Below are 16,381 nucleotides of genomic sequence, written 5' to 3' on the forward strand. Positions count from 1 at the left end.
TTCATACTGCCAGCTCTACCTCATGCCATTGACCTTTTACGTGATGCCATTGTAAAAGTAAAGGAGGTGCATGATGAACTTGAAGATTTACCTTCCCCACCACCTCCTCTTTCTCCACCTCCTACAACTAGCCCACATAAACAGACAGAAGACAAAGGAGTTCAGTGTGAAGAAGAGGAAGAAGAAAAGAAAGACAGTGGTGTAGCTTCAACAGAAGATAGCTCCTCATCACATATAACTGCAGCAGCTCTTGCTGCAAAGGTAAGTCTGCTAAGAGAGCCCGCATTCTGAAGCACCCGTGCCTAAGTACTGACATCAGCCTTCTTTCCATCTCATCCTTCCACAAGTTAAGACTTCTTGAACGCATCCTAAAAATGGAATTGGAATATCCATTGCATTTTATCTCTGTCTCTGTCCTAGTACAGATTCTTTGTAAGCACTCAAATAGGTTTGAGCTCTAAGGCACTAATGATATGTCATTGCCCAATGAAGTCATAGCTACATGATAAACAAGTGACATTTAAGAACTCACTAAAGTTGCTGCTTTTATTAAATATACAATGACTGTGTATTTAGAATATCAAAAGGATTTTTAAAGAGATAGAAAACAAAAAACAAAAGTAAAAGATCTTAGGTGACTCTTGAAGGTAGTTGGAAAGAGTAATTTAAAAAGTTTTACCTGGTCTGAAGGTATGGGGAACCCATAAAGGCCAAGGCAAGAAGATTACCTTCCACAAAAAATTTTCAAAGAAAGGTCTTTTAAGTGACTTTTCAATTTTCCTCAACTAAATATTTACTCAAATATCAGCAAACATATATTATCCTAGTGATATAGAGAAGAAATAAATATATTTTACTTTTAATTTAATAAAGTAATTTAAATTTTAAAATGACACAAAAGTTTACAAATTTTCTTTAGACAGATTTTGAAATAAATATAATACCAGGAGCTATTTGTGTAAATTTGGTCATCTTAATGTCTCAGAACATAATTTATATTGTGCTTACACCGAGAGTAATCCAGATGCTTTGTTTTCATATCTTTAAAAAGTAGCATATCATTTTTAGGAATGCTAATCATTTCCTGGTAAATATTTTACAGGTTGAAAATTTAATTACTATATGAAATTAGATAGATCATACAAATATTTTGGCTATGGTCATAGAAAAATCTCTTCTCATTTTTAAAAAGTTTATTTGTTCTTTAATTAGATTAACATATAAGAATGTCATCACTTTGTTACTATTTTGCTAGCACTTAGGAAAACACAGTATTTCAATAATAGTTAAGAGCAATAATCAGAATTTATTGAGGTGTAAGAACTTTGATAAAGTCAAGGTCTAAAAATATTTAATCAAATCATCTTTTCAGCATTATATAATTCCTTGATACTACTTTATAGCTATATTAGTAAATGCTACTAATAATCAGTTTTCAAATCTATAAAATTTTTCCATATGGCTTTTTCCTGAATTCCTTATTGAAAATAAACAGATTAGAATCACATCTAAATCCTTTTCACATCCACCTCATCCACTAGGTAATCATTACTTCTTTCATTGAACACTGTCTGTAGATTGATTCTGTCTGTAGATCATTCAATAATCTATCAAGTCTTAATCATACCATTAAGTATTGAAGTTGAATTTTTTAGTAAAACCGATTAATAAAATGCATTCATTTTTAAATCATTGTATGTTCTTTCTTTTTTACCCTTATGGGTAAAAAAGAACATTAATTTTGGTTGTAAAGGAAAATATTTACAACATATAAAATCAAAGCTGATTTTGTCACTTTGACTTTTAGAAATTTGGCACTTCATTGTTCCATTTGTTTTCACTTTTTTTTTTGGTCATTTTGCTTATATAAATTCATGTTTTACTCTCATTGTATTCATAATTGTTATGTGTTATACATTAGAAGCATCCATTCTACACCAGTCCTGCTGTTTTCATGGCAAATCATGGGCAGCCCATCCCTGGTCTCATCAGTTATTCCCATCATGCACCAGGCAGTGCAGATGAACGGGTAAGACAGTACATTTTGAATAATGATTTTGGAAATATATATCATACTTCTTTATTTGGAGGTGGGCTATAACATGTGGAAGATACGTTATTTTATTGTGAAAGATCTTTAGGGTCATTGATCATAATGGTATCCTTTATGCTTAACTTTTTCTGAGATCATTAAAATTCTATACTCTGTAGTGATAACTTTTCATCATGTGACTTTCAAGAAATTCATTGCTCTGGAAGTCAGGTTTTGGGTCCTTGATTTGTTTTTTTTTATGTTTGTTTGTTTTAATAGTTTTTTAATACCTTTAAATAAATCGCCTAGCTTAATTTAGATGGCCTCTTAAGTGGGCTACATTGTGTTTTAACAGGTAAAAAGCTTTATTAAGCTGATATTTAATTTGTGATGGCTTTATGTTTTTCATGAACTTTGCTTCTCATCTTGTTTTCCTTCACTGCGTTCTCATTGTAACTACTGACAGCTCAGTCTACAAATTCCAAGATCATTAATCTTTAGAAACAGATATCTAAAGGTACATATTACTCTTCTACTCATGAAAAACAAAGATTTAAAATTATTAAATATAAATCACCTAACAGTAAGAATTTAGGCCATGGATAGAAAGCAAAACAACAACAAAAAACTATTTCCATTCTATTCTATTCCATATTTTATTTTTAGTATATGAAATAAAAGAAGAAAAAAGAAAACCAACTTATAAAGTGAAACTTGGCTTTATTTTTTTTACTCTATCTTTTTTTCTTTTTTTATTATTAATTGTTTTCTATAGGTTCTTGATATTTTTATTTTTTTAAAAAAACTGTTTCCATTTATTTACATTTCAGATGTTGTCCCCTTCCTTGTCCTTACTCCCCAACTTCTTCACTCCATCCCTCCATCCCTCCTCCCCTTTGTTTCTGAGAGTTCTAACCCACACACCCACCCAAGCCCTCCTCACCTCCTCTAGCATCCTCCCTCCCCTTCCTCAGGTCATCTGGGTTCTAAAGGATTAGGAGCATCCTCTTCCACTGAGGCCAGCCGAGGCAGTCCTCTGCTCCCTATCTGCCAGGCCACGAACCAGCCCATGTATGCTCTTTGGTTGATAGCTTAGTCTCCAGGAGTTCTAAGAGTTCCTGGTTAGTTGATACTGTTGTTCTTCCTATGGGGTTACAATCCCCTTCAGTTCCTTTAGTCCTTCCCCTAACTCTTCCATAGGAGTCCTCAACCTCAGTTCCATTTTTGGCTGTAAGTACCTGCATTGGTCTTACTCAGCTGCTGGTGGAGCCTCTCAGAAGGCAGCCATGCTAGGCTCCTGTCTGCAAGCACAACATGGCATCAGTAATAGTATCAATGCCACCCACCTGTCTTCAGAATTTTTGACCCAGATTTGTTTCTGTCTAATTGCAAAAATGAGCAGAGACTGAAGAAAAGGCCATCCAGTGACCGACCCAACTTGGGATCCATCCCATACACAGGTGTCAAACCCTGACACTATTGCTGAAATTTGGCTTTATATACTTAAAGATTTATTTATTATATGTAAGTACACTGTAGCTGTCTTCAGATGCACCAGAAGAGGGCATCAGATCTCATTACAGGTGGTTGTGAGCCACCATGTGGTTGCTGGGATTTGAACTCATGACCTTCCAGTCGGTGCTCTTCCCCCGCTGAGCCATCTCACCAGTCCTGCTTTATATACTTAGAAAGTATAGTATATATAGCTTTGGAGCACACCCAACAATTTAGCACAAGCAGTCTTTTAGAAGATAGCACTATCAAATGTATAATTGAATATTTACATTCCACAACACATATCTGGTTGAAAATATACTTGGGTTAGTCAGAAGACACATAGCAAAGTTAAATTGTGGTTAGCAAATGTTAGTAAAATATTCATGAATTAGTGAAGCTAATTAGTTTCTCTTTGTATATACATTTTATAATGCTATCATAACCATTATAGAAAACATTGAGTTTTTTAAATAAAGTCATTCCAAGATTTTACATTTAAATAACCAGTATTTTAGTTTAGCATGTTCTAATAATAGATTAGATCCTCAAAAATTATTTGAGAGCTATAGAAATGAATCCGCAGTTAAGTGTGTGCGCTTCCCTTCTGAGTTTGAGTCCCAGCACCAATGTTAGGTGGCTCACAACAACCTTTTACTCCAGCTCAAGGGGGATCCAAGCCTTCTGGCCTCTGTGAGCATTTGAACACAGATAAAAACATGTACACAAAATTAAATGTTTGAAAGATAATAAAATAAAATCTCTTAAGAATTGTTTGAATAATGTTTATCTTCAGTTCTCCCAAGGATTTATAAAAGTACTACATATGAAAGAAGATAATTATCACCTATGATAGATGTAAATTATTGTGGCCTAATTTTCTAGACAAACTAATTTGAAAATAGGTCCAAAATGCTATAAATAGATGTCTTAATGGTAGGACCCAGGTACTTTCTTATTGACTGAGATTTAATATTTATTTGTGAGTGGTAGCAGTATTAGTCATTTTTAGTTAGACTTAATATTCCTACGCTAAATGTTGAGAGATTTATCAAAGCTTCTAATGCTCTTATTCATTATACCTTGCTTCCATAGGAATGAGTGAGACAGTGGTCAATAAAAAAGCAAATGCTTTAATATTCTTGGTGCCTCTTAAAACAATAGAAATAGATTGTTCCAGGATATAAAGAATTTGAAACCTAGTTAGAGTGCCCTCATTACTACTTTACTTTCTTTGGTAATTTTGTTGTTTTTCTCATTAAAGAAAGAAACTTGATCAGTGAATGTAGTGACTCTTAAGCAGTTAAGCAGTGATCTGATTACTACTTACTGCCAAAATTTCCTGCCGCCTGCCCAGCAGTTATTTCCCATTCCCACTTCCTAATATTACACAATATACATTCCCATCATAGTTTGAGTGGGTTGAATTAATATAATCACCATCTCAATTTCATCTACCCACATTTATTATTTCCGGTAACAAATAATTCAAACCAATCAGAGCTAGTGATTCTCAACTTTTTTGTTTAAAGTACTGGGGCACAAATTCTGTTTTATTATGAGTATGTAATTTAGAAATGCACATCCCAAGAACTACTACTATCTTGGCACTATGAAAGCAAGTCCTGCCATAATAAAATAAATTGTAAAAAAGAAATAAAAAAAAATGGAAGATAGAAACATCAGGTTATAAGCACATTGGTTTTATCCTTCCTTCAACTCCTTTTAAACTAGATCAGTTATTTCTTAAAAACTAATTGAAATAAAGGTGACTATATTGTTGTCTATAACCAAAAAAGAATTTTTACTAATATATAGTAATATATAGATCTCATTAAGATAAGATTACTTCTTTTATTGTCTAGAGTATATCAAGTAGGATTCCCTGAAGTTTCGTACTTGGGTCAGAAACTTGAGTCAAGAGGATAAAGTAAAAGAAATAGGAAATAGGGGATGAACAGAAAGAAAATCCTACTCTCCTGTGTTTAACCCAAAGATGACAACTTGTCATATATTGAAAAAACCTGATATAGATTGACAATCAAATTTTAAGGAAAAAACTGTTTCTAGCTTCTTGATGAGCCTTGCCACAGTGATTTCTGTACTGGCTATATGTATACTTACGCACTCCCACCATCAATGGATGAATGCCCCTCTTATTTCACAGTCTCTCCAGAATAAGCTGTCATTTGTTTTACTGATCTTGGACATTCTGACTGGTATAAGATGAAATCTTAAAGTTGTTTGATTTTCATTTTGCTGATGACTAAGGACATCAAGCATTTTTTTAAAGAACTTTTCAGCCATTTGTGTTTCTTCTTTTGAGAAAACTCTGTTTAATCTGTACCCCATTTTTAATTGTGTTATTTTCTTGATGTTCAGGCTTTTATTTATTTATTTATTTTACTTTTAGTGTATTTTATTATTTTTTTTTTTTTTAGTTTTTATTATTTCTTTACATTCCAGTCATTGCCCTGCCCCCACTTCCACAGTTCATCATCCCATTCCTCCTCCCCCTTACCTCCGAAAGGGTGCTCCCTTCCTCCAACAGACCTCCCCCTTCCCTGGAGCCTCAAGTCTCTTGAGGATTAAACACATCTTCTCCCACTAAGTAAACCAGGCAGAACTCTGCTGTATATGTGCCAGGGGCCTCAGATTAGCCCATGTATGCTCTATGCTCCTGGTTTCTGGGAAGTCCCTGGGATCTGGTTGAGACTCCTGGCCTTCCTATGAGGTCATTCACCCCTTAATACTACCAAATATTGGCCCCCTTTTGGACATGGGTTAGTAAAGATCTTTCCCCATTCTGTATCCTTCTGCTTTATCTAAATGGTGTCCCTTACAATGGAGAAGCTTTTCAGTTTAATGAGGCCCCATTCATTAATTGTTGATCTTAGCACCTGTGTTATCAGTGCTCTATTTAGAAAGTCTTTTCCTATGCCTCTGAATTCAAGGCTAGCCTCCATTTTCTCTTCTGTCAGATTCAGTGTATCTGGTTTTATGTTGAGACCCTTCATCTATTTACAGTTGACTTTTGTTCAGAGTGAAAAATAAAGATCTATTTACATTCTTCTACATGCAGCCATCCCAGTTGACCAACACAATTTGTTGAAGATGCTATTTTCATTTTTCTGTTAATTTAGCTAAGATATACAAATTGTATTGATTTCATTGATTATTTGTATTGCTGGTTTCTATGTTGTTGATTTTTAGTTCAGAGTTTGATTATTTCATGCCATCTATTCTTTTTCAGTGTTATCTATCCATTTTATATTACAGTTTTCAGGTTTGCTGCTAAATTACTAACATGAGGTCTTCCTAGGCTTTTTAACTGGGCACTTACTGGTATGAATTTGCCTCATAGAGAACCACCTTTGTTATACCCCATTGGTTTGTGTGTGTTGTTTTCATTTTCATTTAAGTTTCAAAGTTTTTAATTCCTTCTTAATTTCTATCTTGATCTATTTTTTATTCGGTAGTGAGTTGTTTATTTTCCAAGAAAATGTATACTTTTTGTTGAGGATAGTATAAAGCTTTAATCCATTGTGGTCAAATACAAGGTGCTAATTTAAGTTTGTAATGCCTGTTGAGGCTTGCTTTGTATGTAGTCAATTTTTAAAGAAAGTACCATGAGCTTATGAGAAGGTGCTCTTTTATATTTGTGTGGCATGTTCTGTAAATATCTGCTCTTTTCATTTGATTTATGATGCTATTTAACTCCAGTGTTCGTCTTTTTTGTTTCTGTCTCAATGTTTTGTCTGTTGACAAGAATGAGATATGAAAGTCACCAACTATCATTTTATGAGAGTTGATATGTGATTTTAGCTTTAGCAGTCCATCTTTTGTGAGCTTGGTACCCTTGTGTTTGGTGCATAGATGTTTAGAATTGCAATAACCTCTTCATTGAAGTTTTTTTGGTTTTTCCTTTTATGGGTATGTAGTCCTTCCCCATCTCTTCTGATTAGTTTTGCTTTGAAATCTATTTTCTCAGGCTAAACCTGCTTGTTTCTTGGGTCCATTTGCTTGGAACATCTTTTCATTCTTTCACCTTGAGGTAATGTTTATCCTTGATGTTAAGGTGTGTTTCTTTAGTGCAGCATAAGAATAAACCCTGTTTTACATTTAATGTTTTAGCATGTGGCTTTTTATTGTGAAATTGAGACCATTGATATTGGGGGTTAACAGTGAGCCACGTTTCTTGATTCTTGTTTTGTTACTATGATGTGATTCTTCCCTCCCCCTTTTTACTTACTGGTCTGGGATTTTTTATTCCTTGTGTTTTGGGAGTCTGGGTAACCCTTTCAGGTTGAGTGTCTAGCACTTTCTATAGTGCTGGATTGGTAGGTAGGTACTGTTTAATTTTGGTTTTATTATAGGATGTCTTTGTCTGTTCTGGTTGATGGTTTTGCTGTGTGCAGTATTCTGGAATAGCACTTGTGACCTCTCAGAGTGTGAAGAACATCTGTCCAGGTCCTTCTAGCTTTCAGATTTCCCATTAAGAAATGAGATGCTATTCTATTGGGTCTGCTTTTGAGTTCCTTGACCTTTTCCCTTGAAGCTTTTAATTTTCTTTCTTTGTTATTTACTTATTAGTATTAGCATCAGCATGAGTATGTGCCATGGGGAATTCCTGTCCTGGTCCTGTTTATTTGGTGTTGTGTGCATTTTTTACCTTAATAAACACCTCCTTCTTTAGGTTATGAAAATTTTCTTCTATGACTTTTGTTGAAAATATTTTCTCAGCCTTTAACCTGGATTTCTTTTTTATTTTTTGTACTTTCTTTTTTTTATTTTTATTTTTTACTACATATTTTCTTTATTTACATGTAAATTTCTCCTTTCCCAGTTTCCCCTCCAAAAAAATAAACAAACAAGAATAACAAGAACAAACCCCTGTTGCCTCCCCCTTCCCCATGCCTGTCACCCCACCCTCTCCCACTTATTGACCCTGGCATTCCCCTACACTGGGGCACAGAACCTTCACAGGGCCAAGGTCCTCTCCTCCCATTGATGATCGACTTTGCAATCCTCTACTATACAAGTGCTGCCAGAACAATCAGACCCACCATGTGCAGTCCTTGGTTGGTGGTTGAGACCCTGGGAGCTCTGAGGGCGCTAGTTAGTTCATATTGTTGTTCGTCCTAAGGGGCTGCAAACCCCTCAGCTCCATAGGTCCTTTCTCTAACTCCTTCAATGGGGACCGTGTACTCAGTTCAGTGGATGGCTGTGAGCCTCTACATCTATATTAGTCATAACCTGGATTTCTTATCTCTGCTTCTATTATTCTTAGATTTGGTGTTATTATAGTGTCCCAGATTTCCTGAATGATTTGTACCTGGATTTTTTTTAATTTAACATTTTCTTTGACTGACATTTATTTCTACTACCTTTTTCTTCAATGGCTGAGAGTCTCTCTTCTGTGTCCTAGATTCTGTTGGCCAGATTTACCTCTGAGGTTTTTGTTGTTTTCCTAAATTGTTCATATCCTGCTATTTGTAGTTTAGGTTGTCATTAGTGATTTTATTTCTATCTCCTTAAATTGTTTTTGTTGTTTTGTTACAGTTTCATTGTATTTTCACAGATTTCTTTAAAGGCTTTGTTCATTTCTTCTTTTTCATTTTTGCTGATTTGAAATCCTTGTCTTGTGATTCAACCATATGAATATCTCCGGAACTACAGTAGTTGGGTTATTAGTTTCTACCAGTGTATTTATTATCTTGTCTGATCGATGCATTTTTGTACTGGTGTCTAGGTATCTGGATTATGATGATTGTGGTATTTCTAGATATTGATATCTGCTCTTGTCTTTATTGTATTGGTGTTCTTTTCTTTGATTGCTGTTGCTCTCTCAGGATCTTTCACATGTGCCCCCTGGTGCCTCTTCAGGTTGGTGGGTGGCAGAGAGTAATAGAGATGTGCCAGGAGAAAATGCTGAGAGAGACTTTGGGAAAAAGCTAAAGGAATTCTGTCCACACCAAGTGGCCAGATCTCCATGGAGGTGGAGGTGGAGTGAGAGTAGATGCTCCCACAAGTAAGTTACAGTCGTACCAAGGATGTGTCTGTAGAGACAGGGATGAAATTACTAGGTAAATCCTGAAACCAACCTGCTGCAGGATAAATATGGAGAGATTTTGATAGAGGCATTATAACGGAAAACAAGAAGAATAGTGAAGATTTTTCTACCTGTGTCCCAACCAGGTGTTGCCACCATATACCCCTGAGATAGTGTTTCTACATGTCAGTAGCTGACACAAGTAATAGGGATGGCCTAAAGAGAGGATTAAGAGTGTCCATAGGAAAGATTCAGCTAAGCTGAATCCCCTCTGAGAGGCAGGGTTCCCCAGAGAATGGAGATATGGTAAGAGGAGAAGCATCTGAAAACCAGCTGCTATAGGGCTGAGATAAAGCTAGAGATATTTTAATGGAGGGTTAGGAGGCAAGTGAAACTGTCTGCCTGATTCACAGCATGGTGTATCCTCTCAAGATCTCAGGTAGATTTTTCTAGGTATTTGCATCCTCAAGTTCACACTATTAAACTGGCAATCTGTGTCTAATACTGGAGTACAAAATAACTAAATTATTTATAAGTCTAAAGTAATAAATTTGATAACATAAATATTTATATTTAAAATTATGTACATTATTTCTTATTTTGTTTATATTTTTGGAATAGTGGTATTCAGTCATATCAGCCTTCACCATAGATATAACTTAATAGCCAACACTTATTAAATATTTACTATTTCAAACTGCTAAGTAATTTATGAACATTATCTTACTTAACCATTAAAACAATCCAAGAAGCCAGATGCTATAATTATCCTCATTTTTCAAATAAATAATATGTTGCTGAAATGATATATTCTTCAGTGTTGTAGCAGAAGTAAGATTTCACACTTAAGTAACTGATTTTTAATAAAGGCAAATAAGTTAAGGCTGAATTTAGAGAAAGCAGAAAGGCAATGTGGATTCCTATGGAATTAGTAAGCAAAAACCCTACTGTTCCTAAATGAATTGTGGCAAAAGGGATCCTGAGAATTCTAGGAGATCTGTTGCCATATGTAGAAAGAGCTATATATACATGAGTAGAACCATGGTCTGTAGTGGAGAGGCATATCTAAGCTTTGAACTGCTAGAGAGGAAGCAAGAAACATAAGTGCAAAACCTAGTTTCTGTAAGCCATGGTTTCGTGCCAGGCTTGACATCTGGAACCCAACTGGAATTCCAAGAGTACAAAACAGCTAGTTGATGATATCCATAAAGGTCAGTTAGAAGCCAAGAGAATGAAAATGAGATAATAAAAAAATGCAAAATGAGATAATAAATATCTAGGAATTTCTTGCTCAAGAATTCAGACTATTAAATGGCAAAGGTAGTTATTATGTGGCATATATTTCCTGCTAACCATGTTTGTGGACTCCTTCTCACTAAATTGTTTCACATTTATTTGCCTTAAAAAATATAAGTGTAAAAATGTGTAAATCAAATATTATATCTGCTTATATATAAGTGACACTAATTAAATGAGAGCTCAACAACAAAGAATGACGAAAAAAATCAAAAACCAAAAACATGTGAGTACTGATTGTTCTTGGCCTTTTCATAATGTTAAACAATAGTCATTCTTGTTTAGATTCCAGACTCCATCATTTCTCGTGGTGTTCAGGTGCTCCCACGAGACACAGCCTCCCTTAGCACTACTCCTTCAGAATCGCCCCGTGCTCAGGCTACATCTCGCCTCTCTACAGCTTCTTGTCCAACACCAAAAGTAAGTACAGCTACTTGAGTCTTATTTTTCTCTATTATGAATTCTGAGAAAACTAACAAGTTTTTCCCCTGCTTGTCAAGGTTGGAATGCATGCAAAAGAGTGGTAAAAATGAATGACTACATAGCACCCATTTTCGTAGATTTTCTTATTAGGACAGTAGATACTTTGTATAGTCTGCCTGATCCTGTATCACAGGTTAAGGTAGCATTCTCTATAGCTTCTGTTGTTTTTAGGAAAATTATCAATGTGATTGTAAAAAATTACTTTGAAAATAAATGTATTTGGGGTCAGTAATCAGCAATATTAACAAGATAAGATAAGGGGATTTTTTTAACTCCAGGCCACAATACCGACCTGCTTTAATATCATTCCAAAAACAAATTTTTCAAACAGAATTAACTTGGAATGTTGCTGCCTATTATTTGGAAACAAAACTAAATTTGTTAGAAAGAAAGTTTTAATGCCAACCTTTGGGAAAGGGTGGGGGTTCTTAGTTTTCAGTTTTTGTACTCTGTTTCAGAGTTGTGGTGGAGGAAACGTTAGAATATGTTTACAGTCTCATGTTTTGTGTGTATGGTAAAGTAATAACTAAGCTTTCATACTATTATACCTTCTTAAATATCTCCTCTGTGGATAAATCACTCACTTGTTCTTTCAAGTTCCTCTTATGAGAGGACCAATATTGTTATCAAAAGGTTTCTTTCTTATTTAATAAGACATTGAGCTTGTTATCAAGTTATGTACTAAATTTATTCTCAAAATATATTTTCTCTATCGTTAGATTTTTAAAAAGCAAGTATAGGTGTCTTTCTCAATTCTAAGTTTTCTATAGTTTTGTGAGTTATAATTCTATTTCACTAGAAATTAGCTTCAAATTTTTGATGTTATAATTTAGTTTCTTTTACATTACATAACAGATAATGGAATATTCAGGAAAATCTTCATGATAATACTGTTGCTGTATTTTTATATCATTATATTTAGATAGGTCTCAATATAAGTAATAAATTTATCATTTAAACATTGATGTTCTAAATCTTCAAAACAGAAAAATATGAAAACATTCTATCATAAAAAAGTAATGCTACTTGGGTACTGGCTACATTTTAAACTAAATGAAAATATGAAGATCTGATTTGCATAAAAAAAATCTTACTTTATTATATCACTTAAGTAAAATAATGTATAATTTGGATGGCATTAAATTCCGATTGTAGAAACTAAACCTTTTTATGAAGTCCACAAAATATCTAAAACTAAAATTTAGTTTCACTATAAGATGTTTTAATCTACCATATATTAAGACCTAGCAGCTGACTATTAAAAAAAACTACTGAAGATATAGTATATATAATTCTCCTTTTTATAAATATGTGCTATCACAAATATATCTGAAAAATGGTTTAGGCTAAATATTCTTAACTCTCAAAACATTCTATCTTTTACATTACAGAGATAACAAGTATAATTTTAAAAATCATTTGTACTTCTAACTTCTGCAAAGCAGAATTCCAAGATGAAAGTGTTTTAACATTTATAAAATTATTGTGCATATTTGAAGATTTTAATTGAGCAAGTAGCTCCTCTTGATATTGCTATTGATATTTACATGTAAAACTGATCATAACTTCAAATAAAGTACTTTTTCTATCAAAAAAGAAATTACTTTCATAAAATTTTACTAGTATAAGAATATATGCCTGAAAGTTACAATTAGCTAAGCCTAATACCTTTTGCTTGTAATATCAGCATTCAAGGGATGAGGCAGTTTGGGCTATATAGTAAGTTCCAGGACAGCCTGAGAGACAAAGTAAGAACATGTCTCAAAAAACAAGAAGGAAAGCAGGGGAAGGAAAGAAGGAAGGAGAGAAACCAGAAAATAAAATTTTATTCTTGTTTAATTTTTGAAATAAATATTTAAATGTGGGGTTAAAATGGTAATATAATAAACTATTTGAAAATTAATATTTTAAAAAAGTAAAGATTATATGATATCTTTAGAGACTAATATTTCAGCAGGGACATGAAAAATGAATGAAAGCCAAAAGTTAATTTTGCCTGAGTAGATATTCTAAAGTCATATTCATCAGTAATGATTACTTGTTACTTACCTAATTTTTCTGTGAATGTTTTCATTATTATATGAGTTTCCTTTAATTCAGTGACCAGTATCTGATTTCAAATAAGTTGATTTTTTTTAAGCATGGATTTTCTACAAACCCCATACTATTTCCCCTGGAATTATATTTCAAGATTATACATAGATATTACCACTTAACTCTGATCTGAAGGAAGTATTTATCTTAATTCTACATCAGAAAATTTAGAGCCTAGCAGTGGTGGCACACGTCTTTAATTGGGAGGCAGAGGCAAGCGGATTTCTGAGTTCAAGGCCAGCCTGGTCTACAGAGTGAATTCCAGGATACCCAGGGCTACACAGAGAAACCCTGTCTGGGAAAAAAAAAAAATTAGAGCAGAAAGGAAGATGAAAAAGAATGATTCTCAAGTTTCTAAGATAATAGTATTAACTGTATTAGGATATAAAAATACCTAATCTTTCAAGGTTTTCTAAGCAAAGATATTACATTTTGATCTTAAAATGTTCAGTTTAAGGTATTTGTGAAGTATGCAAGGAGTGCTGTTCTATGCACATTTGAAAGTGCATCTTAAATTTGCCATTCCTATAATTACTACATTTTGGTTACAATATTTACAATTTATTATATATTAGTCAGCCCTATAGAATCACCTTTCTATGTTTCACATTAAGCATAAAGTGTATCATGTACAGAAATATTTGTGCAAATGAGTTTTCTTTGCTTCTGGAATACCACACAGTCTTGAATGATCAGTTTTAGAAAGTGGTCTTGGCCTGGTAATAGAAGATGTGGATTCCAGTACTTACTTCTCTACTTAAAAACCTGTTAGGCAAGATGTGTAATATTTCTGAGTTTTGTGTCATTTGAGACTATCTTTGACTAGTTGTAAGAAAGGAGTAACAATTTTACTGATGCTGAAAACAAAACATTCTACTACAAACTATAATAAAGTATAATTAAATGTTATAATTTATCAACAGAAGTACAGAACATTTGGAGAATTATTTTCAAATGCATTCAAGTAATTGTGAAAACTTAAATGAAAAATTTAGGCTGTAGCTCAATAATAGAAAATTTGAAAAATGTGTTCAAGGATTTAAGGTCAACCCCAACACTGGATAAACGCAAAATAAAAAGTCATGGTAGCACACTTCTATAATCCTAACTAAAGGGGCATGAGGGCTTCTTCTTTAAGACTAGCCTAGGCTACATAGCAAGACCATGTGAAAAATAAATAAGTAAAAGTGACGATGAATCAAATATAATGATTTTCCCATAGCATTTTAGTTGTTTCTTTATGTTTTAGTACTGAATAATAAATATATAAGATGAAAGTCTTTCTGATCATGTACAAATGAGCAGTGACTTCACTAGGTAATGACAGTATCAAACATTTAACATTATTATGTGTGTGTGTGCAGGTGTGTGTAAATATATTGCATATTATATCTTTGCTTTTGTTTTGACCCTTTAGGATTATTCCATCTATTAAAAGAAGAAATTATCTGTAAAATATAGTTTTGTAAAAAATATTGGTTTTGTTGTAGTTGTTTGTTCATCTTAGTCTAATGATGACAGTCAAATATTAAAAGGAAACAATGTTCATAGGATGAAATTTCCTTTAGCAATATTTATTTGTTAGATCATTTAGTAATTTATTTTCATCAGGAAATTTTTTTTATCTGATAGTTTCTTATAATGAATTCTTACTGGAATGAATGCCACGCCTTTTGACTTTTATTGCCCATGAATAAAATAGTGCATAAGCCAAAGAAATGAAATGGTGAGTTGATCCTAAAGAAATGTATACACTGTATACATTTCTAGAGCACCTAAGTTCCATGTTGATGATGGTCTTCCAAGAAGGGGTTGATAAAAGAGTAAGTCTCTAACTTATTCTTTTTAATTAAAATGGGGTTTTTACATCTTTTACTTATTTATTTATTTACACTTGATATTTTAATCCCCCACCCCTGGTCCACCCTCTGACTGTTCCATACTTCCTCCCCACTCCTCTGTCTCCAGGATGATGGCCCCACAACCTACGCCCCACCCTACCAGACATCTTAACTCCCTGGGGCCTCCAGTCTCTTGAGAGTTAGGTGCATCTTCTCTGACTGAGTCCAGACCCAGCAGTTCTCTGCTGTATGTGTGTTGGGGGCCTCATATCAGCTGGTATATGCTGCCCGGTTGGTGGTCCAGTGTTTGAGAGATCTCGGGGGTCCAGGTTAATTGAGACTGCTGGTCCTCCTACAGGATCACCCTTCTCCTCAGCTTCTTCCAGCCTTTTCCTAATTCAACCACAGGGGTCAGCTGCTTCTGTCCATTGTTGGGTGCAAATATCTGCATCTGACTCAGCTGCTTGTTGGGTCTTCCAGAGTGCAGTCATGACAGGTCCCTTTTTGTGAGCCCTCCATAAGCCTCAGTGATAGTTTCAGGCCTAGGGACCTCCCCTTGAGCTGGACCCCACTTTGGGCCTCTCACTAGACATTCTTTTCCTGAGGCTCCTCTCCATTTCCATCCCTGCAGTTCTTTCAGACAGGAACAATTATGAATCAGAGTTTTGACTGAAGGATGGCAACCCCATCCCTCACTTGATGCCCTGTCTTCCTGCTGAAGGTGGGACTCTATAAATTCCATCACACTACTGTAGAGCATTTCATCTAAGGTCGCTCTCTTTGATTCCTGAGAGTCTCTCACCTCCCAGGTCTCTGATGCATTCTGGAGGGACCCCCAACTTCCTATTTCCTGAGGTTGCCTGTTTTCCATTCTTTGTGCTGGTCCTCAGGGCTTCAGTCCTTTTCCCTCACCCAATACCAGATCAGGTTCCCCTCTACCCTGAACTCTGTGTCCACTTTCCATCCCTGGTCCCTTCCACCCTCCCTATTTGTGATTGCTTTCTTCTCACTCACAAGTGGGACTGACATGGTTTTCAACTTAGGTCAGTACTCATTTTCAGTTATGACAAACAGCAAAATCTGTAGAAA

General features: G+C 34.5%; 1 protein-coding gene across 1 annotated transcript in view; it reads left to right on the top strand.

The window, feature by feature from the left end:
• Gphn (gephyrin) overlaps positions 1 to 16,381 on the top strand; it is a 435,141-nt gene that overhangs the window by 250,113 nt on the left and 168,647 nt on the right. Inside the window, exons 7-8 of the mRNA XM_031357728.1 lie at positions 5 to 261; positions 11,160 to 11,294. Of these exons, the coding sequence (XP_031213588.1) occupies positions 5 to 261; positions 11,160 to 11,294 (392 nt within the window). The remainder of the gene's footprint in view (positions 1 to 4; positions 262 to 11,159; positions 11,295 to 16,381) is intronic.

Source organism: Mastomys coucha, unplaced genomic scaffold, assembly GCF_008632895.1.
Source record: "Mastomys coucha isolate ucsf_1 unplaced genomic scaffold, UCSF_Mcou_1 pScaffold6, whole genome shotgun sequence".
NCBI lineage: Eukaryota > Metazoa > Chordata > Mammalia > Rodentia > Muridae > Mastomys > Mastomys coucha.